The following is a 16,916-nucleotide window of genomic DNA, read 5'->3' as shown; positions in this document are numbered from 1 at the left end:
CAGACAAGGTTCTCCTATGGCTAATAGTTCTGGACTTGAGTCACAGAACAGGCTCTGGTTTGAACCTGTGGCCCAACAGAGACACGATGAACAATAGTTTGGGAGATCAGCAGCAGGCTCCTACCCAAGCAGGCAGCTGTGTGTACCCATCCCTTGAAGAGCTCAGAACTGAGGCCAGGGATGAGATCAGAGACGAGGCAAAGCCACAGAGCTGTGAGGGTGAGAGTGGAGAGGGCCAAGAATAATCCCTGCCAGGGAAGCTACTCAGCCATCAACACCATGTCTGCATCAACTCCTACCCAAGGATGTGGGGAGGAGCGCACTCATGAACCACTGAGGGATATAGGAGGGGGCCCACAAATGGGGTTCAAATTTGAGAGTCAATGGGTAGAGAACTCTGTGAATCAGGAAAGGGAAAACAGAAACCAGCTTCTCTGGCACCTACAGATGGAGGGTGTCCCTGGACCAGTACAAATGTCCAAATGGAAAGGAAGGTGATGGCCGAACAGGCATGAACCAGGCAGGGTGTGAGAGCATCCCAGCACTCACTCTGACGTAGGCTGGGGTAGAGCTGCATAGGAGGTAGAGTGGGATGCCAAGACCGGGTGGCGTGGCTCTGTCCTGGCTGCAGCATCACTCAAGAAGCCAGACCAGGAAACAGTTTTATAAGTGACTGGAAAGAGGTCGGACTGCCTCTCAGCCAAGGAATTTATCTGCTGGCCATGATATTGACCAGGCGTGAGCAGTCAGGCAGAAAGAGCACACGGCAGGGGCCTGGTGTCTTAGCCCCGGGAGGGAGGCTGGGAGCATGCCTGTGTCTAAAGTGAGGAGACCTTTATAATCTCACTTCCCACACTCAAAGTTGTAGATAATAGGAACTGTTCAAGGGAAGGGCCCAAACAGAAAGAAGCAGCCAGAGAGAGTGGGTAGCAGCAGGCTGTATTTAAATCATTGCAAAACACGGCTGGGAGTTTTTATAGGGTGAAATGGTAGATCCTGGAATCAGATGAGCTGGGGCTAAAAGCAGCATCTGAGGAATGAATACTGAGAGATGGCAGGCTTGGCTGGTCAGCAGAGAGCTGCAGGGAAGGCAGAGATCCCAGGAGAGTGTCAACCCAACCTCAGGCTGGCTCCTCGTGGGCACAGTCACCTGGAAAGTTCTTCCAGGGGCAGGGTAGCAACCACATGGGGTGAAGGGGACACAGAAATTAAGTCAAAGCTTGGAACACAGCTCAGTTGGCGAGCGCTTGCCTAAAATGTACAAAGCCCATAGTTCAGTCTCTGGTACTGCATAAAATTACAACAGCACATAGCTATACTCACAACCCTTGGGATGTGGAAGTAAAAGGGTTGGAAGTTCAAGGTCATCTTTGGCTACATAGTTAAGTCTGAGGCTGGCCTAGGGTTATTAAAAAAAAAAAGCAGGTAAAAATTACCTCATCCCCACAAGGAGACAAGACATGCTTAGCTATGTGCAGGGCCACAGGGCTCTCTGGAGACATCACACATATTACGCTAGAGTGCAGATGCCCATCACCATGGCCAGCTTCAAGTCTGTTATTTTCCTAGGCATCACTGAAAGGCCCAGGGTGGTTCCAATCACCATGGGAATTGTGATGCGCAACTCTGGGTCTGGACCTCTGTCTGAAGAGGGGACGGTGCAGTGGGAGCTCACACCAGATATTCTGATCCACCACACATTGGTGGGCAGTCCCTAGGTGTGCCTGGAAAACACTGGGCACCCCATCCCTGCAGATATCAGGACACCTAGCCCGAGAGCCCAGCTCTCCAGTGTTCAGATTACCTTGCCAGGACTACCGCGGCCTGCCCCAGAATGGCACGGACAGCGTGGACCAGGGCTCCCCTGGTTTCCCAGCACCAACTGCTACTCCAGAATGGCTATACTCTTGTTCAGCAGACACCCTGGAGTCTGCAAATTACTTTCAGCTAGTCCCAGAAAGGATTCACTAGGCATGCCCCCATGCTGGTCCACTATGAGATACAGCAGACTACAGCCCTGTCTGGTTCTTTATGGCCTCAACTCTGCCTCCTTAGATCCACACCGCAAGCCTATGAAGGATGGGGCATCATCCTGGATGAGGACTCCACCGAGTCACACTGGCTACCCAAGCCACACCCAATTTTAAAAGGCAAGAAGCCCTGAGGTGCAATACCACCCTCAGCCTCTAGGTGATGCTTTCTCTTCCCCACTACAGCCAGAGAGACCTGAGTTCCAGGTCTCTGCCCCTCCACAGACCTAGGCCACCTTCTGCTACTGTGTGCTGAGAACTCTGGTCCACTGAGTGACCAAAGTGTCTAAGATCACAAGTACACCAGGGGGTCAGGTAGTTGGTCTAGACAGCAAGCACCAGTTATAGGATCAGAGCCCCGTGAGGCACACTAAGACAGCCAGGTCACCAGACATTGTTCTCAGAGTTTTTAATTTTCTTCTCCAAAGGCTCATGATTTAACTGTGGGCTACACCGCACTTAACTTCTCTGGCCACCTTGAGCTTACTGCTAAGCTGTGGCAGCTTGATTCTTGGACCCTCTAACTGATGACTCAACCCCCCACCCGCATCCACCGGGCTTATCGGGAGGGGAAGGGCCGCGGGGGGCAGGCCCAGGAACCCATCCACTCTTGCCATTCATGTTTGGCTTTCCCAGAGCATCCCCCACACTCATTTCATCAGCTGCCAACTGAGATGGAACAGACAGCCCCTACCTGGCCATAATCCCCACTATCTGACCTTCTTCCCACTAAAATGGAAAAAACGTGACTCAGACTCCTAAACAAACAGGCTCCTCACAGCTGGATGCTGTGGAGAGCAAACCCACAGAGGTCTCCAAAGATAGATCACACGGAGCAGAACCCAGGAATCCAGGGCTGTGGGCTTCAGGAAGCCCAGGGAGACAGGAACCTGAACCCCAGCCCCGATGACCACACACACTCACACAGGAACACTCATTCTGCCACTCTCTCCACACCCTCTCATTAGTCCCTGCCACAGGGATGGAGACCCCTCCCCAAAGAAAAGGGGGAAATGCCTTCAGTGGAGATGAAAATGTTATCTTCAATCAGCCTTCTCTACTGGCCCTGACACCCAGCCTGAATGTCACCCCTCAGGCTGACAGTCATTCCTAGAGCACAGATATTGTCTTAAGAGCTTAAGATCTGTCTTTGCCAGTTGCAGAGCTTCAGTGGGCCTTGGTCTTCTCACCTGTGAAATGGGGAGATGGTGGGGGTGGTGATGTCTCATGTCTTAGAGCCAAGCTCTTTAAACCACAGGTTGTATCACCTCATGGGCCACATGACAATATGGAGGGGTGTCATGAAACAGCTTGGCAACAGCAACAAGTGTCTCAATGAGCACTGACCAAAAATTATTTTCAAATCAAATGTACCATGAATCTGAGGTTTCTCTGGCAAGTGGCCACCTATGGTGAATTGTGTGACCCCACTACGACCTTGGATGCGGACACAGGTGCTCACTACATACGCCTCAGCTTGGAGCCCAGACTGCTGCACCTCGGGAAACCAATGCTTCATCTACATGTAATGTCTCCTGCTCTTAAAGAAGCATAATGATTTCATCACAAACAAACGACACAAGCTTTCATATTTCCCCACCATCATCCCTCAGGAGCAAGCATCAAATTAGCATATCTTTGAATTTTATTATGCCACTATGTTTGATTTTTCAAAAGTTGTCATTTGAGCTGCTGATCTGAGCATGAAAACAAAATGATTTCTGTTTGTGAAAACAAAAAATCATTAAATGAATTTTGGCTTGGGATTAGGGTGAAATTTCCAACAATTTATCAAATGGCCCCAAACCCATCTCTGCCCACTTGTACTATGCATTTGTACGAGGCTGAATTCTCAGCACTGACGATCATAAAATCAAGACATTGAGCATCTCTGAAAAACACGGAGACCACTATACATCTGACCATGGCAATATTCAGCCAAGATTTAATCTTTATATAAAGATAAATACATGTACCTATTTAATTAGCACCCAAACTTGCTTTTATCTTTAAAAGATGGCATAATAGGTATAGCAAAGAACTGTTTTAAAATAAACTTCCTCACACTAATCAGTAAATGTTTGGTTTGTGCGCCTATTTTACATATCTGTAGAGCCAGGGTCACATGAAAAGGGGGTTCAAGCAGGACACATTTAGAGCCCTGGCTTAGAAGATGCCATTAGGATAGACTAGGTAGGGAAACACTTGGGTAAGTGGGAGGAGGGTGGGGAGAGGAGTGGGGAGGAAGGTGGAGAGGAAGAGGGGGAGAAGGGGTGGGGAGGAACAGGAAGAGGAGACTGAGAAGGGAAGAGAGGAGGGGGAAGTGGAGGGGAAGTAAGAAGAGGATAAAGAGGGAAAGAAGAAAAAGGAGGAGAAGGGGGAGAGGGGAGCAGGAGGAGGCAGCAACCTGGAGAGTCCTGGTCTTCACATTCAGTGAACATCGGGCATGCGTCTTCATGTGCAAAGGTTCCGTTACCAGAACCAAAGGAAGCTCTGGGGAATAGCAAGACCCCAGGGCCTGATTGGAACCTGTGGCCCCTCCCCTCCAGTCCAGAGGCTGACCCTCCTTGGCTGTCCTGACCTGATTACAGGGGTACCTGAAGGACCACAATGGACAGATGAGCTGTCTGTTCTCCATTCTCTAGCCTTCCTCACGTACAAAGGCAAGCAGAGAGAAGGGTCTTGGCTTTCCCCTACTACATCCCGTGTGGCCTTTCTGCCACACTGTTCATGCCCTAGTACAACAGTCCCTCCTGGAGCCTGAAAATCCGCCTCGAGGGCCAAGCAGCTGTTTGCAATCGGCCCAGCCCTAGCCCCAAGCAGAGGAGGTGGAGTAAGTAAGTCCACAGGCTGGACTCAGAGAGTCTCGGGGCATGTGAGGACAGGCATCCCCAAAGCTAGGAGACCCAGGGCTGCCCCTCCCCATGGACAGAGCCAGCAACAGTGAAGAAATGGGGCGGGCCTAAAAGGGCAGGAAAGAGCTCTCTTCTTGCAGCCCATTTTCAGTCACTGCTGATGAACAGGGAACATCTCACCAGCCTCAAGCCAGAGTTCAACACAATGGCTTGGAGACATTTTATAGCACCTGCCAGGGGGTGGGGTGGGCTCTCCTGTCTGCACACCACCCAAGTGAGATGTTTGGGAACCATCATGGTCATCCAAGAAAGCCTTGGATGAGCCATCCTGCAGTGACCTTTCAGCCATCAGAGGCAAAGACATTAGAGCTGGAATAGCTTCCCCAGCTGGTTGGATCAGGACAGCCAGGCTCCTTTCCCCAGCACCAGGATTATGGCAGATGGACCCTCTCTGCTTCCCTCTCCTCCCGACCTGTGACTTCAGAAATCCCCAACTCATCTGAGTGTAATTATCTGCAAGTGGCCTGTAGCTGCAGGCCAGACCCCAGATTCTATAAGCACTCCCTCGGTGCATCTGTCAGTTCCTTCCAAAGTGGCCAGAGCGCTCACATTCCTGGGTAGAAAAACACCTTCTGTCCTAAGCCCCAGGTGTCAAGTGCAGGGGAAGGTGGGATGGCCCCAACGTGACCCAGAGATTCACCCTCATCACCACTGGGAGCCCTTGCCCTAAGGAAGTGACTGTGGCTGAGGTGGCATGGCACTATACCCACACACAGCCACACAGCACCTTTACCCTTCACAGAAATTAAGGGGTGCTCCTCGATCCCAATCAGTACAAAGACAAGCTGGGGAACAGTTACATCATAGGCCATCCTCCATCCTGCTACCATCTACTACCCCCATGGGCTGGAGGCAACTCACCATCCTAGGCTCAAAGCCCACAGCAACCTCACGAGATCTGGACCTACCTACCAGCTGTTTCCAGTTAAACGATTCTAACGAATTGATGAACTGATCAGGTCAGAGAGATTTACTGGCACGCTCCAAGGCCCACCACCAGGAGCCTAAACACACTCTTCTGATCCTCAGGACCCTCCACTGTCCTGTTCTCTTAATATCTGCTGAACTTTCCCCATGCCTGCAATACAACTGAGCTGGCAATGGAGACAGGATGCCCTGGGGACTGCCTGCTGTGCCCAGAGTTATCCCACTGTGCCCTCAACTGATCATTAGCACCAGAATGTGGGAGGACTGCTAGAGAGCTTCGTAGAACTGGCTCCATTAACGAACCCACAAGTACAAGGCAGGGTCCTAGGGCCACTGAAGCTGACAGTTATGTGGGTGCCTGACTCCACCCGCTGGTCTCAGTCTAGGTGCCCTGCTGAGCCCCTCAAGACCCTTTCTGAAGGAAGTGCAGCCCCTGCTTCACTTTCCTCAAGCCTAAAGAACACCAGGCATGTCTGGGCAGGGCCAGGGCCCTCTGCAAAAGGCTAGCATTCAGCTCTCTGGGGACCAGCCCGCCATGCCAGGGCGTTACTAGAGGGCGGGTAAGCCCCTGCTGCAGTTGGAATGGCAGCACACAGAACATCTGGGATGCAGCTTTCCTGATACAGGGCACAGCACACAGGGTACCCATCTTGTGTCACACACTAGGCAGTCACTGAAGGTCCTTAGCTCCAGGCTTGGCTGAGTAGAGCTTGTCCTGTGCCTGCCACTCAGCTCATCAGCCAGCAGCAGGCAGAGGCCTCAGAGACACCTAGCCAGGACAAGCTCCAGGAGAGCACCACAGGCCCTCTGCTTCAGTATTGTCTACTCAGGGGATAGAAGGGGCTGGAGTCTGCACCATCAACCTACCCATAGTTGGCTGAAGCGGGATGGTCCTAGGCTTCCCTGCAGCTCCTTAATAAACTCCAGGCAGTATAGCTCCATGTGTGAGTTTTGCAGGCTCCTTGCGTGCCTCACACAGGCACACACTGATGTCATATGCACAAGAGGATCTACAGCAGGTGTTGCAATCTCTATTCAGCTTGCCTCGGTGATGAGATAGCATTTTATGTCCACTCTGCAGATGGGGAAACTCAGGCACAGTAGGTGCCTCTAAGTGAGTGTTGTGCTAAGTCCCAGCACACAGGGAAGGGCAAGATGCAGGGGCCCTCCCTCCTAACCCCTGATTGTGAACTGGATGTCTGAGGGTGTGGGAAACAGCTGTCCTCTGCCCCTCTGGCCTGGGCCTCCAGGGCACTGACCCGCTCTAAACTCCATCTCTTCATCCTTCCCACGCAGATGTGTCACCAATAAGACCACACTACCATAGCCTATAGGGAGAGCGCCTGTGGGCGACAACAGGGAGAGTCCAGAGAGGCAGAGTTCAGCCAGGAGGCTGGCTTTTAGGGACATATGCCCAAAGAGTCACTACTGAAAGGGGGATGAGGCAAGACTAGCAGACCTGGGGGCTTCGCAGGATATAGGGCCTTGTTGGACCAAGTTTCTCTCACTACCCTCAGTGCTGACAGACTCAGCCATATTATGCTCCAGAACCTCACAGCTCCATACACTCCAGCCCAGCCTTGATCCCTAAGATCTGCTGCAAAGTATACAAGAGTCGGCTGAATAGCAAGCAGTCTTCCCTTTGGAGAAGACTGGATAGATTCCACAGACAGGAAGTGGGCAGTATCCTGATTCTTCCGTTGAACGAAGAATGTAAGGAAGGGGCTGGTGGGGCATCCCCAGACTTCACACAGCTTCTCACACATTTCTCCAGCCAGGCTCTCCCATGCTGAAACTCAAGCCCATGTCACTTAGCATCCCAGAGCCAGAAGAAATTCAAGGGGCTCTTTTTGTGCCCAGTGTGACAACTGCAGGCTGTCCCATACTGGGGCAGGAGCCAGCTTTTCTAACCCACTAGTCTGCCACTATGAGCTCTGACAATGGAGAAAAATTAGCTGGGCATACACCTGGACCATTGCCCTCCCAAAGAAGGATGCTTCAGGGGTGCCTCGTCCTGTATCAGAAAGGGAGAATTGTTGTCCAGCGCCTGTGGCAAGGACACTGCTGTTTTCCGAAATCACCCACTTCTGTCTGAAGGGAATAAGGGGGCCAGGGCAATGATACCGCATTGGCTTTTATGACTTTATATGACTGAAGTGAGGCCCACAAAAGCAGAGAGTAACTTGCATGGTTTCCTGTGGCCTGGCCTGGCAGAGCCTCCATGTACACATTTGCAAGATTCATTCCCACCCAAAGATGTCTGAGGGGCTCAAGCACTGTGCAGGTCATGCCCGGGGAGCACTCAGGAGCACAAGCACTGTGCAGGTCATGCCCGGGGAGCACTCAGGAGCACAAGCACTGTGCAGGTCATGCCCGGGGAGCACTCAGGAGCACAAGCACTGTGCAGGTCATGCCCGGGGAGCACTCAGGATCACAAGCACTGTGCAGGTCATGCCCGGGGAGCACTCAGGAGCACAAGCACTATGCAGGTCATGCCTGGGGAGCATTCAGGAGCACAAGCACTGTGTGAGTTATGCCTGGAGAGCAGGATTATAACGAGGATGAAAGGGAGCCAAAAGGAACAATAGGGGTAAGTGCCTTCTGCATTCATGCAGAGGTACCTACCTTCAATTGTGCAAGGGGTGGGCCCCAGGGTGCTTAGCACAGTGCTTTGGAGGCAGGCCTAGAAACACAATCTGGTCTCTGATTGCCCAGTCCTCCATAGGGGCTGGCAAGTGCCTTCTTTTGATTCTTCAAAGCCTCTTTGGGACCGGTAGGGGTGATCTCGTCTTGACAGGTACCTCGGATGACTGACACAAATCCCAAGGCCTGTACACTACTTGACAGAACTATCTATACAGTTCTTTGTCCCCTCTACACACCCTACTCTAGAAGTTTCTGTCAGCCAGGGAGAGCTTACCAGTCGCTCACAGGGACTATGAGAGGTAAATCCCAGCAAGATGTAAATTTCAGTTTCCTCACGGTAGTACAAGGCAGGATGGAGGCCACCTTTCCGAGCCTCACCACACCACAGTGCCCACTTAGGCGGAGATGCTCACCAGTCTCGCTGGGAAGTCACTGCTTTTCTAAGCTGTCCGCAGCAACACACACACGGACACACACACGGACATACGGACGTACACACACATGCAGACACGTGCACACACACAATGTACACACACATGTACACACACATGCAGACATGTGCACACATGCACATGTGTGTGCACACACCTGCAGACACATGTACATGTACACACACACACACACACACACACGGATACACACACACACACACGGACATGTGGATGTACACACACATGCAGACACGTGCACACACACATGTACACACACACATGCAGACATGTGCACACATGCACATGTGTGTGCACATACCTGCAGACACATGTACATGTGCACACACACACACATTTTTATGTCCCGTTTGTGCCACTCATTTCTTTCCTTTTCTCTTTTTTAAGGATGCTATTAGAATCCCCATTGCCAAGGCACTAGTAGGAAAGAAAAGGATGAGAAACTAAATTTGCCCACAAGAAACCAGCACTGGGGCCAGAAAGATTGCATTGCAGGTTATGGTTCCTTCCTGTCAAGCCTGGAAACCTAAACTCCATTCCTGGAACCCAGATGATAGAAGGAGAATCAACTCCAGCAAGTTGTCCTCTGTACACAAACACACACACACACATATACACACACGCACATATACAAACACACATGCACACGCACATATACACACACACATGCACACGCACATATACACACACATGCACACACACACATACATGCACATATACACACACATGCACACACACACAAACATACATACACACATACACACACACACATGCACACACACATAAATAAATAAATAAATAAATAAATAAATAAATAAATAAATGCAATACAAAAAATGTTAGGAAGCAGGATTACAGTCGAAGCAACGGTACCCACGTCATGCCCAGCAGCACCTCTCCCCTGGAACTCCAAATTATTACATTTTAAGGAAAGTGGGTCAGTCTGCGGTTCATGTCTTAGCTCTGAGTCACCAAACTGGTAACATTTACCACTGATGTGGGTTCATCACTGAAGTTGGGAATATCCCAGAAAAATGACTGTGTTTACAGGAGCTGAGACTACTTGACATGGTGACAGAGAGTGAACTTGTAGCCTGTGATATGACCGGAAATGTGCCACTGACAGTTCTTTCATCCCCTCACTCCCTCCCCAGACCCAGAAGAGGTGGCCAAGAGCCATGAATGGCCAAGTCCATTTGGACGTCCTGACCCCAGATCCTCCTTGTAGGGTGGGGCAGCTGCAGTGGGAGGGGTGTGGAGGTCTCTGGTCCACACTGCACAGGATCAGACTCCCAATGGCCAGCAGAGCTTGGGACCTCTGGAGAGGTGAAACAGTCACAAAGGCACTGCTTCCAATGTTTGTCCCATCTTGAAGACCCAGTGTGGCTCTCTCGGGAGAAGGGGGACAGGTGGCTCCCACAGCTGACGATCCCAGCTTCTAGCCAATCAAGAACCCCAATGATCATAACCGTAAGCATGCTGCTTATCTGTGATTCATATAGCCGTGTAGTGATCTCACCGGGATCTGCTGTCATTACAATCATATCCATCTGCTCACGAGTGGGGAAACTGAGGCCCAAGCTATTGAGTACCCAGCTGGGAAGAATCGGAGACAGGATGAGCATGCAGGCTGTCTCACCCAAGACCCCTGTTCTTTCTATCCCACCCCCCAACACTGGGGTCTGCAGTCAGACCATGTCCTACAGTGACTGCAAGATGGCCTGTGAGAAGGGCCCAGGCAGGCTCTATCAGTGGCATCCTGGCACATCCAAGAGCTGGGTCGGAATTGCTACAGGCATCTGTCCAAGTGCTGACCGTATACACGCTGATTACATAGGAGAATACAAGATAAGGAGCCCAGGTATCACATGACATTGCTCTCATCAAACTGGGAGGACCTGTGGACCAGCCCACCCTGTGGCAGGACCCAGGGTCTGTGGTCACTGAGAGCACCAGGGGTTCCAGGGCCATGAGAGCCTCTTCACCTCCCATCCTGCACAGAGTAAAGAGCCTTTTCGGGACAGCTACGTCAACCACACAAGCATTATGTGTGTGCTTTTATACTCCCACACATATGTGCTCTTACATACACAGTTGTTTTACACATGCAGGCATGAGCACGTGGGTCCCACATGGACAAGCACATTACACTCACACACAGCCTGACGTGCACATACACACAGAGAATAACCCTGAAATTGACCTGTCCAGTGCCTTCACACACACACACACTCCTCGGGTGACTACAATACCTCTGAGATGTGACTGGCCAGGGAGCCACATGCATATGAGAGCCAGGCAGAAAGACAGGAGATGCATGGCACCTCCTTGAACACACACTCTTCTGCCCAAGTTTCTAGAATCATGATGTTTGGAGAGGATTTAGGGAACACTGCCCATTAGCACAGAACACAGCTTGTGAGATGGCCCTTCATCCCAGTGCCTAAGTCACTACCTAAGAGGAACTGGCAGGACCACCAGACAGTCTCAGACCCACCCACCTCCCCAAAGTGGCAGATGCTAGTCTTCTCATTTTTCAGGAAGGAAAACTGAGGCAGAGACTCATTCTAGCTAACCTTCAACCTCAGAGGCAGAGACAGTGCATGCTGGCTTTCTCAGCCATGCACATCCCTTGAAGGTGCAGTACCACCAAGGGCTGTCCTCCACCAACCATCAGCAGAGTTCCCACGGGCAAAGCCAAGGCCCGTCTGGTTTGTACTGAGTGTATCCTGCTAACACGGTACCTGGACACGCTCCCATCCTGAACAGGAAGGGGATACCAGTGGGGCCCTGGGACACCTACTTATTTTTTGTTGGTAGCATTTCTGCTCTCCTGGTGTAATGTCAACAAGGCAGGCAAGAACTGGGGACCTGCCAACCCACTGATGAGGGGGTTTCCAGCCAAGGAAGACAGTCCAGGGAGAACCTCCTTAGATAAGTTTGGAATATTCAACAAAAGCAAAATTAAACCAGAAGGAGGTGACACAGTGAGGGATGGTAATAAAAAGAAAGGGGTCAGGCCACCAGGGACTCCATGGAGATGTCCTCCATTGCTGCTTCACAGGGCCAGCATGTCTGAAGTGGCCTAAGAACAAGAAGAAAGATGTCTGATGTGGAGAAGGAATGAGGAATGCCTTCACCACCACCCCCAGGACCTCCAGACCAAGAGCAAGCTAAATAAAGTCTGTGGTACTTGAAGGTTCTGGTGACTGGGAAGAGCCTGGGTGATCCAAAAGGAGATAAGGAGCCCCTGCAGAAGGCTGTGGACCTCAAGGAGAGAGAGGATGGCGGGAAAGAATAAGAGAGAAGAAGAAAGAAAGGGCCGGGGGAGAGAGGAGAGATGGAGAGGCAGGAGCAGCAGCAGCAGGAGACATGGCGCTGGCAGAGTGGAACACCCCATCTGTCCCCCAGGGCCCTGCCTGGACTGGGCCCCCAAGCTGGGATCGTAGCTCAGGGTACTGGGTCTCCCAGGGGAAAGCTAGGAAATGGATGTGAGATCAAAGAACAGAACGAGTGGGAGTGGGCCAGGGCTCGCAGGAAGGGCTCCAGCCAGGTTAGTCAGCTCTGCTTCTCCACAGCTGAGCTTCTGTCCAGACAGGTACCAGCACACTAGCCACCAGTATTCACTGTTCCCTGAGCCCCAGACTACAGCAAACAGTGTCCTGGGGTAGGGGAGAAAATGCTTTCCTGACCCACTGGGCACCACTCACCATCCCTGCTGTGACCCTGGGGACTGGGTTAGATCTGTACAATCTGTATTCTACTCAACAACTGTAACCCTAAGAGGGTACAGGAAGTTGTTTTGGTTTGCTTTTTTAAATGAAGAAAGAGGCTTCCAGCCAGAGGCAGGAGCAGGCAGCGGGCATCAGCTGCCCTCGGCTAAGGGTGTGACTATGAGGAGCATCCAGAAATATCTACAGGGTGGGGTAGAGGGGCAGTCTCTGGCCAGCACCGCAGGGCCAGCCCCCAAGACAGCATCATCAGAGAAGAGGCTGTGAGCTAGCCCCCAGAGGGGACTCATCTACCACACAGCTGGTGAGGGCACACAGCTCCAACCCTGCAGCCAGAGTAATACACCCTGACAGACACAGGGGGCTTCTACAGACTGGACTTTGTGGGAAAAGTGAAGGAGAGATAAGGGGAAGAGAGGGGAGGAAGGAGAGGGGAGAGAGGAGAGAAGAGGAGGGAGAGAGGAGGGGGGAGGGAGGAGAGGGGAGAGAGGAGGGAAGGCCCAAGGATGTCCCTGTAGCCAACTCATTGAGTCACAGGAAATTTAACCATTCAGTATCTGTCAAGTCTTACAAAACTTGGCTGGCTTTCCCCGCAAATTATTGCAAAAAAAGCAGTCACATGACCCAAGCCCACCAATAGCACATGGAAGAGATGACCTCAATTTCCAAATATTGGGGTCACATTTCATTTCTCATTCCTCCCCCCCTTAAGGCTTTTAGCAGCTCCCAGAGCAATCGGACTTCTCACTCCTTCACACACTTGGCCAAGAGAGAGACAGAGGATCTGTGCTCACAGAAACCTCGGAAAACATCTGGCAGGTCCGAGAGGGAGAGCAGAGCAGGGTCTGTTTGCACTTTCTCCTGACCTGTCAGCATCAAACGTGCACTGCTGCCCCTCTGGCCATGCACTGAGGGTGACTTCAAAGTGGGTCGCACCACAGGAGCAGAGGGGAAAGCTTCCCGAAGCCCACCCAGAAAAGCAGTTTCTTTATGTGCTTCTAAAAGTCAACTCTGTCCAAAGCAAAACAGCTAACAGCACAGCCAGGACCCAGGCAGCCCCTTCCAAATGGCCGCACCCTCAACAGCACAGGGAAGTGGGGCAGAGCATAGTAATAGAGTGACGAAGAGAGGTAGGTGGCCACAGGACAGGGCAGGGCTGGGACAAGGTACAGGGTGGACAGGGTGAACCCGGAACACCCAACCTATGCTAGTGGTAACCCCAGCTTCCCAGGCGAGAGGTCCACTGAAGGCTTCCCTCCTGGGGTTCTGGGGCGCACAGGGGAACATTGTGGGGGTATAGGGAAAAGAGAGGCTGACCTCTCTTGTCTCTCCTCCACACTTTCCTGAGGGCCTTCAGCATTCCCTACTGCTAGCTTAACCCTGGGAACTCCGGGGCAGTTGGTCCAAGTTCCACAAGAGTGAGCATCGTCAGCCCATGCTCTCCCTCGGTCCCCGCAGGCCCTGGCCCCTCCCATTTCCACTCTTGCTCATCCTGTGGCCACTGGACACTAATGGTGCCAGAAAGCAGGAGAAGAATATTGTAATTGGCCATGGGGGGTGGAAATGGATTCTCCTGCTAGTCCTAGTAACACCAGCTAAGCTAAGGAGAGCCCTGTCACTGCGCAAGGGCTGACCACTCCACCCGCTGTTCGGCTGCCTGAACTCTTTCTAACTGCCTTCGCCTCCCTGTATCAGCACATGCCTGGTGCCTTCCCACCCTGGGCTATGGTGTTTAAGGGCTCTGGGGAGGTTTATCCCACAACTAACTAACAAGAGTGATGCTGAAAATAATATGCCTGCCCAGACCTGAGCCTGAAAGCGCTGAAATACAGACAGGGACAATCCCAGTACCTCCCTGATTCTGCCCATTGGATCAGGGCTCCTTCAGAGAACCCAACCTGGCAGGAGTCTCACATCTGCAGATCATCTGAGAAGCTCCCAGCCCAGACTCCAAGGCCCTCTCCAGGCTTCCCGTTCATCCCATCTTTGGGCAGAAAGCCCAAGAAAACTACCTCTAAGGGGTTTGGAGGTTTGACGGCTAGGAGTAGGGCTGGCCTACCTCACAGGGCTCCCCAGTGCCCCTGAAGACTTGTCAGGGACTACAGGGAACTCTGTCCCCTGGGAATTGCAGAAACTTAGCTCAGACAAGCAAGAGGGTGTGTACAGAGGGAAGTCCATAGCTGGGGTTTCAAACTTCTGGGATCCCCCTCCACCCCTAGGCGTCCCTGAGGAACTGAATGGCCTTGACTCTAGGGGGCGGCCCTTTCCAGCTTTCAGAAGGAAAGTTTCTGCTTAAGGGCTGCGTGGGATGCAGCGGGTCGCCTGTGATGTGGGACAGAAAATGCGAGGTTTGGGGACAAAAGTGTGAGCACCTCTGCTGGGATCTAACACGAGGCAGATTCTTCCTTGACTCGACCAACAGCCCCACCCAGCAGGCCCGTTTGAGGAGGGGGCGGTACGCCGCGGGGATGGAGTTGGCCCGGCTCCCTCTCCTGGGCCCCCAACGAATGGTATTCGTTGTCTTGCCCGGTGCATTCCACAGGCCAAGGAGGAAAGTTCTGCAGGCTCGGAGGAGGCCGGCGGCGAAGGAGCCCGAGATGACAGCGGCGCGGAGGTTCTGCGCACCTCTTACAGTCCCCGAGGTCCGGTCCCCAGAGCACTCTTACCTGCGCGGCTCGAAGGCGGCGCCCACAGCAGCAGCAGGAACAGGAGTAGCGGCGAAGACAGCAGCAGGGCGCCTGGGCGCGCAGCTTTCCAGCGGGTGTGTACGTCCATGCCGGCGGGGTGCGCGGGCCGGGGAGCGGGAGACGCACACGATGCACGGGGACCAGAGACACGTCCCGGGTGGCGGACGCTAGGGGAGCACGACAACTTCAGGGAGTCATAGGAAGCTCGGCACCCGCCCGATCTCCCCCGCGGCGGTGGCTGTTCTGGAAGAGGCAGCGGGCGCGCTCGCCCACGGCGCAGGGATCGACTGTGGCCCGGGACGGCCGGGACCCCCTCGCTGGCTGCTCGCGCACTCCCTGTCCTCCTCCTTCTAGTCTCGTGGCCTCCTCACCGCTGCTGCCCCGCGACCCGCTCCCCGTGGGCGCTCCGCTGGAGTGAGGTCCTGCGCCAGCCGCGGGGACCAGGAGTGCGGACCTCGCCTTCGGCGCTGAGCACTTTTCCCCCCTTTCCCTCCCTCCCTCGCTGCTGGCAGACAACGCGGAGGCTGTGGATTCCCCCACCCCCCACCGCCCCCAACGCCCGCAGCAAATCAGAGCCCGGCGCCCCGCTCAGCAAGGCCGGTCCCCGCCTCCCACTGGGCGCCGAGGGCGAGGGGGTGGGGATAGCGGGCGAGTCGCGGCGAGGAAGGGGCTGGCCCGGGGCGGGAGCGGACGTGGGACGGGGCCGGCGCCCCCGTTCTTTCTCCCCGCTCTGGGCGGCGGCCTCCAAAACCTGATGGCCCACCCTGATCCTAGATTCTTCCCGCCTCAGGTACCCCGACCTGGCCAGACTCCAAGAACCAACGTTGAGGGACCCCCGAAGTTTGATCGCTGGAATTCAAAAGAGAGATTGCAGTACCACACAGAACTTTCTCTTTAAGGAGGAGTTCCGAGAGCTCCTCTTCTGGGCGGAGACTCAACTTGCAATTCAGCCAGAAGGGGCTCCCTAGACTATGACTGACAGGCCAATACAGCGCTGGGGACCTGCCTTCTACCTCTCCACAGACCAGACTGTCAAGGATGCCCAGAGGGGCCTTAAGTGAACAAGGAGTGACCAAGTTATTAATCAGGTGAAGGTCAGTCTCAGATCCCACCCCACCGCCTTACTGCTGTCCCTAGTGGCCCAACAACTCACAAGGAAAAGGAAGAGCCCCCTTCCAGAGCTGACAGCTGGAAAAGGAGAGGGGCTCCCAGCTCCCCATCTACAGCAGAGGGAGACAGGAGTTCTCCCAGACTTCTCCAGGCCTGGGAGGCCCTGCAAAAGCCTGACTCACTGCCCTGCCCTTCTCCAAGGGCTTCAGGGTTTGTTTAGAAAGAATCAGAGTGAATTAAGAAGGCTTTCAGACACAAAGCTATCGCTCCCTTTGAACACATTGCAGCCTGAAAGAATTTTGTAGTGATGGAGACCGGCCTGGGACATCTCTCTCCGGCTGCATCCTCAGGCTCCCTAGTTTCTCATTATTCTCCAAACAAGAGGAGAGTGGCAGTCAGGGTGCAGAGGCATTCATGGGAT

The 16,916-nt window shown here is 53.2% G+C and overlaps 1 protein-coding gene across 2 annotated transcripts in view; it reads right to left on the bottom strand.

Annotated features, from left to right (window-relative positions):
- Col5a1 (collagen, type V, alpha 1) overlaps nt 1-15,908 on the bottom strand; it is a 153,130-nt gene extending 137,222 nt beyond the window's left edge. The window contains exon 1 of one of the 2 annotated variants that reach the window (XM_006497644.4): nt 15,365-15,908. In XM_006497644.4, coding sequence (XP_006497707.1) covers nt 15,365-15,473 — 109 coding nt within the window. In that variant the 5' untranslated portion in view covers nt 15,474-15,908. The remainder of the gene's footprint in view (nt 1-15,364) is intronic. The other variant, NM_015734.2, reaches the window with a different exon arrangement.
- Nucleotides 15,909-16,916: the final 1,008 nt, after the last annotated feature.

This window comes from Mus musculus, chromosome 2 (genome assembly GCF_000001635.26).
Source record: "Mus musculus strain C57BL/6J chromosome 2, GRCm38.p6 C57BL/6J".
Classification (NCBI taxonomy): Eukaryota; Metazoa; Chordata; class Mammalia; order Rodentia; family Muridae; genus Mus; species Mus musculus.
This window is presented reverse-complemented; position numbering and strand designations above follow the sequence as displayed.